This window comes from Marmota marmota, unplaced genomic scaffold (assembly GCF_001458135.2).
Source record: "Marmota marmota marmota unplaced genomic scaffold, marMar, whole genome shotgun sequence".
Taxonomy (NCBI): Eukaryota; Metazoa; Chordata; class Mammalia; order Rodentia; family Sciuridae; genus Marmota; species Marmota marmota.
The window spans coordinates 14,386,956-14,394,354 of NW_026000019.1; the positions used below are offsets into that span (position 1 = coordinate 14,386,956).

At 35.0% G+C, this 7,399-nt stretch overlaps 1 protein-coding gene across 1 annotated transcript in view; it reads right to left on the minus strand.

Annotated features, from left to right (window-relative positions):
- Window positions 1-7,399, minus strand: part of Ralgps2 (Ral GEF with PH domain and SH3 binding motif 2) — a 117,144-nt gene that overhangs the window by 37,679 nt on the left and 72,066 nt on the right. Inside the window, exons 7-9 of the mRNA XM_048810221.1 lie at window positions 2,383-2,443; window positions 1,738-1,875; window positions 207-297 (exon numbers count right to left, since the gene is read on the minus strand). Coding sequence (XP_048666178.1) covers window positions 207-297; window positions 1,738-1,875; window positions 2,383-2,443 — 290 coding nt within the window. The remainder of the gene's footprint in view (window positions 1-206; window positions 298-1,737; window positions 1,876-2,382; window positions 2,444-7,399) is intronic.

Genomic DNA, 7,399 nt, shown 5'->3' on the forward strand with positions numbered 1-7,399 from the left:
TTGAGAAGGATAAAACACTTTTTAATAAAGGAACAGATCAGGTATTTGTATAATGGTTCAATCATACCAAGTGATTAAAAAGAAATATAAGCACCTTTACCACTGTTAACATACCACTAGATTGTGGGATTTAGATATTTAAATAGATGGGGATGGAAGTGTAGAGAACAGGGCAAAGTACAAATCCATTCTGAAGATCAACTTACTTGTAATTATCATCTTCCACAAATTTTTGTAGTTCCTCTATATATTGAACAGAGTTCAGGTATTTTTGAACATGAGGCAACATGGGAATATCTAGGCAAAAGGTGATAAGTAATTATCAGATAAAGTATATCTTAAGGCGAACTCTCAATATTAAGCTAAGAAAAATAATTAAAGGTAAACTAAGTCCATATGGCATCAACATTAAAATTAATTCTAGAAGGACATTATTGAGATTAACTTTATTTAAAATAAAACCGAAGATAATTTGGGTGGGAGGTACCGAAGATAATTTAGAAAGCTGTAGGTGCACGTTGCTTATATAGAAAACAGCTCCAATTACAAAGCCCCACATATTTGAGAAATTTCATGGAAAATAATCAGAGACTTCACTGTTTTACATATAATGCCTCAACTCAATGCACAAAGTGAAGGCAGTTATTTTTCTTTTTAAAAAACTTGGCTTCCATTTATAAATGTGTCTCCCACTCCCATTATAAATTTCAAGTAAGACTAAGTTAACATTACAATGTAGTGTTATGTTTAAAAACAAAAATGGGAAAAAGAACAGACTAAAGGATCATTTCACTTTCATTAAGATCCTATTACCCTCTCTCCAATCCACTATCCCTTTTAAGAAGCTTTTGAGGTTTTCTTAAAAGTATAGATGTATATATGCAAAGTTAGCTTTAAAACACATTTATTTAAAATAAAATAATGTAAACTTTTACAATTTTATTATTTTTTAATGTGGTGCTGAGGATGGAACCAGTGCATTACACATTCAAGGCCAGTGCTTTACCACTGAGCCCCAGCCCCAGCCTGACACATTATTTTTAATACCATAAAAATTATGCATCAACAATCTAACTTTATTCCCTATCAAAATAAAAACATTCAAACATTTTTTTAAAATTATCTTTTCTAATCATTTAGGCTTATTTATTATTAGTCTGTCTTACATCATTCCATAAAATACACCTTGAACAAAATTGTTTGTTTACTCAATATCTGACTTAAGAAAGCTAATAATAATAACAGTTCCTAACTGTTATTAGGAACAATGGTCTCAGCTACTTTCCTAATTGGGAAACATATCAACTATTTATAGATTGCAGACAGCAAATGAGATCAAGATAATAGAAAATAATTTTATGAATTTTCATAAAGGGCTAGAATAACTGTGAAGTGGTAATATTACTTATTGCCCCTGTGCTTTGTTAGCAGAAAAGCAAAAAGATTTAAAAAATGAAAGATCAAACACTAAATTCTCCAATTCTTTAAGAACAATCTTAAAAAGGACAGGGGGAATAGCTCATTTGTAAGGCATCCCTGGGTTCAATGCTGGGGTGAATATGGAAGTGGTTACACAGTAAATGGACAAACAAAAGAACTCTTATTTTCCTTTATGTTATAGTGGAGATGAGAACTTGATGCTCCCTGCTGCATGAGAAGTGGTCATCAATGTGTCAGTGAATCAATGGAATCACAGCACAGTAAGGGCTTAGACAGAACTGTTCCCCAGAAACTTACCATATTCACAGGACTGCTGTAAATCAGAAATTATTCGAAGGATGTTATTCATTAAATTTGATCTTTGCTCATTTTCTAGAATGCTGCCAGTTGATGGGTATGCCGAATCAATGTATGTTAAATCTGACAAATAGATACCTGAAACAAAATTTTGGACACATTGATATGCTAGCTTGGAAAAGAATGACAGAGCGAGGGAGGGAAGAAGCTAGTTTACAGATTTCAATATATGCCATACTTAGAATATACTGTTATTAACATAATAACAATGGGACCACCTGGGACTTGTATGTCCATAAAGTTGGAGTCAGACATGCATGTAATATGTTTTTTGTAAACGTCTTCCTATGAACCTTTTTTATGTATGGTTTAAAGTTGCAACTAAAAACTCCAGCATGGATGGGACTTAATGGAAAGAAGTTGAGCTCCTGAACAGGCTCTGCCAATGACTAAGTTGTGTGGTAGAGAAAGTCATCTCAATGTCCGAACCTCAGTTTTTACATTTACACAACCATTACCTATTTTTGAAGTTTCCTTATGGTCTGAAGAAGTTACCTTGGCCAGCCTGGCCAGTGCTTTGCATAGGGAAGTTATTTACTATCAGTCTTTTACCCCTACCTTAACCATTATCCAGGTCTTAACCACCTTGAAAATTGTCTCCATCAGGTAGAAACGTCTTAAGTTTCAAAGATCGACATTTTGATTTCTGAAAGTGTTTATGCGAATACAAATTAGCTTTCCCACCTTTCCTTGTTCTCTGTACCAATAAAAATAATACATATCCCCAAATAATTTGGTTTCATTAGTCCCAAACATGGAAGGTCACTCATTAAAAATATTTCCTAAGAGTTTACCATGCACATGTAGAATGTGTAAGACAACTATACCTGAAGAGAAAAAATATATACTTCCCTAACTTTTACCTTACTATTTCACTTTCATAAATTTTCAGGGAAAATGCAACCAAAATTTCAAAACCTAATGCCCTCTATATAAGCCCTGTTTTTTCCCCCCACCTTGGGTGTTTTCTAGACACATCTCTGCCCATTCAAAATCTTACATATCCAACTATTCTCTAGTTTTCTTACACATTTCAAGAAATATTTAGAATCTGTCTAGTTTTTATAGATGAAGAGCCCAAAAAACAGTTATTAAAAGGATATATCTAATGTCACGCATCCTGTTCGTGACAGAGTTAGATCTCAGAAGTTTCACTTGCAGCCACTTAAAAACAAAACAAACCCACTTGAATCAAAGTGTGAAATATGATATATCAAGAACTACGTAATGTTTTGAACAACCAACAATAAAAAATTAAAAAAACAAAACAAAACATACTAAACTGGGTGCAGAGGGTCCATGCCTATGAATCCCATTGCTCAGTAGAGCGAGGTAGGAGGATTCAAAGTTCATGGGATGGGGATATAGCTCAGTAGTAGAATATCCATAGGTTCAATCCCCAGTATTAAAAAACAATTGCACTCTATTAAAAACTTATGCACTATTTATACTATTTTCTTAATAACTTTTATGACTACATAATCTCTTCAGTTGTTTACATTTTCTCATCTGTTGAAGATTATAAACTTGTTTAAGGCAGTTGCTCTTTTTAATTTTTGTAGTTGTAGATGGACAGCATGCCTTTATTTGTTTCATTTTTTTGTGGTGCTAAGGATTGAACCCAGTGCCTCACAGACGCTAAGCAAGTGCCCTGCCACTGAGCCCAGCCCCAGCCCCAGCCCCAGTTGCTCTATCTTGCACTCTTAGAAAATCCTGGTTAATGTTTTAACTACAGGTGGTATTTAATGCAAGATAACAGGTTGGCATCTTTGCACCATTCATCTTCCCTGAGTAACTCTTTATAGAATGTTTTAAGTCACCTGGAAATATTATTTTCCCCTATGTCTTCAAATGACCTACTTCCTGGATCTTTCTGACTTCCTCCAATCTCAGAGAAGAATCCCCTTGTCTTCTTTTTAAATATGAACTGAGATTTTGAATGTGAATGTGAATAACTATTATCTCCTTCCAAATACCACTGCTCTCTCTGCTCTTAGTTGCTCCTCTCTGGCTCCTTTCCGAGAGCCAACACATACATAGTTCTCTCCTGTTTAAGAAAACAAAAATCAAAGCAACCCTTCCTTCAAATCTGGTCCCATCCTCAAGAAAGGAACCTTCCCATATACCCTCAACAAACATCTTGAAAGAGAAATACAGAACAGCATACTTATTTATTTTATTTTCTATTTTAATGTAATATTTGATGCACATCAAAGTTTACATGGGTCAGAAAAAATTGTGAAAAACTTTGAAATGGGCAAAAAAGATTACGAAGTATCCTTATGTTCAGCGCATCATTTTGGCCCTACATGTTGCTGAAGCCCAGTAATAATACAAATTCTTTTCTTTTCTTTTTTTTAGTAATAATACAAATTCTTGACCCAAACAATGCCAATGAATTATGTCCAGTGGGATATAACTGACTATAGCCCTTGGATACTGACCAATTCTGCAACTATTTGTTAATTCATTTCAGCATTCCTAACTTTTACATGTGCTATTAACTTTGAAGCATCCCTTGAAATGGTTTCATCTTCCTGATTCCCTTATAAATTTAATGACTTAAAATGTTTTGACACATATTGATTTGGCATTTGTGAGAGAATCATGAATTTATCTTTAAAACAATTCATTAATGTTTGTCAAAGACTACAATTTAAGAATCATAGCATCCCTAAGGAGAGCGAAAATGTTCCTTAAGGAAATAACACAGGATGTTAGCACATGTACCTCAATAATAGCAGTAAAAGATACATTAAAAGTGGCTGGGAGCAGTGGCCCCTGTAATCCCAGTAGCTTGGGAGGCGGAGGCAGGAGGATCTTGAGTTCAAAGCCAGCCTCAGAAACGTAGTGAGGCACTTAGCAACTCAGCAAGATCATCTTAAATAAAATATAAAAAAAGGGGGCTGGAGTTGTGGCTCAGTGGTAGAGTGCTAGCCTGGCATGTGTGAAGCAATGGGTTTGATTCTCAGTACCACATATAAATAATGAATAACATAAAGGTCCATCAGCATCTAAAAAAAATTTAAAAAATATATACATATAAATAAAGGCTGGAGATGTGGCTCAGTGGTTCAAGCACCCGTGGGTTTAATCCTCAGTAGTAGTAGTAGTAGTAGTAATACATTAAAAGTAACACGAAACAAATTAAAGCCAAGTTTTTTTTTTTTTTTAAATTTATTTATTTATTTTAGTTTTCGGCGGACACAACATCTTTGTTTGTATGTGGTGTTGAGGATCGAACCCGGGCCGCACGCATGCCAGGCAAGCGCGCTACTGCTTGAGCCACATCCCCAACCCCTAAAGCCAAGTTTTATTCACAAAAGTTCTATGCAAAAAAAGGTCATTCACACCAGGAGGATCCAAGTTTGAGGCCAGCCTCAACAATTTAGCAAGGACCTCAGCAACTTAGTAAGATCCTGTTTCAAAATAAAAAGTAAAAATGGGCTGGCGCTGTAGCTCAGTGGTAAAGTGCTCCTGGGTTCAATCCCCAGTAGCAACAAACACACACACACACACACACACACACACAAATCATTCCCTACTGATGACACCCGAGGCAGCTTCGAGGTAGAAGGGCACTTAATGGGCCAAGTCTCACCATTCTTCACTAAATCCAGATGATAATAGCCACTGCTGCACGTGAGGATTATTTCAAAAGTGTTTATCTGGGCGTGATGGCACATGCCTATAATCAATCCCAGTGGTGCAGGAGGCTGAGGCAAGAGGATCATGAGTTCAAAGCCAGCCTCAGCAAATATCGAGGAGCTAAGCAATGCAGTGATACCCTGTCTCTAAATAAAATAAAGATAGGGCTGGGGATGTGGCCCAGTGGTCGTGTGCCCCTGACTTCAATACCGGGTACCAAAAATAAAACAAGTGTTTATTCTAAATTGATGTGTTTAAATAAAATATGGCTTTATAAAAAAGAACCAGAATATTATCAGTACTGTTCCATCTACCTATATGCTCCTTCCTTCCAAAAGTGACCACTATTCTCAAGATTCCCCTTTGCTCCAACACAAGCCTGTATCTCCCCACGATATACAATTTACATTTGCTTATCTTTGAATTAAAAAAAATCATTTTATGTGTGTGATTAAACTTGAATATTTGTATAGTCAGAAAATGTCTGGTATATTCTAAGTAATTTATAAACATTTAAAAAATAATTTTTTAAAAATATGGTCTGTTATTGCTGTGTCTCACTTTTTTATTATTGTTTCTGCTATTAAATGCCCCTGTAATTTCTTATATTGAGAATAAACCAATTTGTGACTGTATCACAATCTGCTTACTAATTTTATCTGACAGACTTCTGAATTGCTTTCCTCCTTCCTCTATGTTGCCACAGACACCTATTGCGCCTCTCGTGCACATGTGCAGAATTTCCCTGCAAGCCTCCCACTACCAGAACTGCTAAGGCTCAGAGGTCTATTAATATTCAACTTTACAAGATGATACCAACATTATTTTTCAAAGCTTTACCAATTCATGCTACCACTGACAATACGTTTCTATTGATTCATATCTATGCAAACATTTGGTATTATTAATCTGCCAATCTTATCAGTATAAAATGGTATCTTAATGGTGTCTTAATTTTCATTTCTCATTCATTTCTATGTTTTAGTACACTGTGGATACTGATCCATTTGTTAGTTAAATTTTATCCAATCATTTCTTAACCCACTAAATAACCTGAACTATCTATCATGCTTCTAAAATTTATTTTGGCAAATCCATTAATGACTTCCTTATTCTAAATCTAACATCTCTTTGGTCTCCTCCTCCTACCTCATCTCTCTGCAATATTTTAACCATTCCCTTCTCCTTGGTTTTTCCCAGCTTGAACTTTCCTAGACTCTTTTTTTTTTTTGCTTTCATTCTTCTTTTTCCTCATGTTCCCTGGAAGTTTTATTTCCCATGGTTTGTCATTTAATCTTCTCATTTTACACGTACTTGCTCTGTGAAATCTTGGTTCTACAGCTTCAGGTACTACCTAATTGCTGATGAAGTTTCAGATCTCTGTATAGAACTGAATTCCCAATTTTCATTTTCAACTTAACAAGTCAAACCAACTATTATTTGTTTCTAAACATCTGCCATTTCAATTTCCTGTGTTGGTTAGTGATAGTACTTACTGCTCAAGTAAGGAAGTTCAAAATTGCTTAAATAAAAAGCATAAGAAGTATTTAACTATCTCATATTTTACCCAAATTAAACGCAGTGACTAAAATGTAATCACTGAATGACCAAGTAATGTATTATATGAAATACATCAGAGGCTAGAAGTTGGCAGCCCATCTGTCCTACTGTTTTTAAAATCAGGTAAAACATAGGAAAAATCTGAATGATTCTCTTTTCCTGAAAAAATGGAAGACTTTAAAACACTGTTTCAGAATCCTTTATGGCCACCACTGAGGTATCTCTGAGAAGGGGCAGAAGCCTTTAAGCTAATGGTAAGAATTCCTGTTCATTTAACCTTCATTTTCCTTTGTTATCTTACTTCTGATGTTCTTCGTTTATTTATAACCTGCTTCATTCTTGTTTAGAGCATTTGCCTTTATTAGGCCTTTAGTATGCAATCCCTGGTAAATAC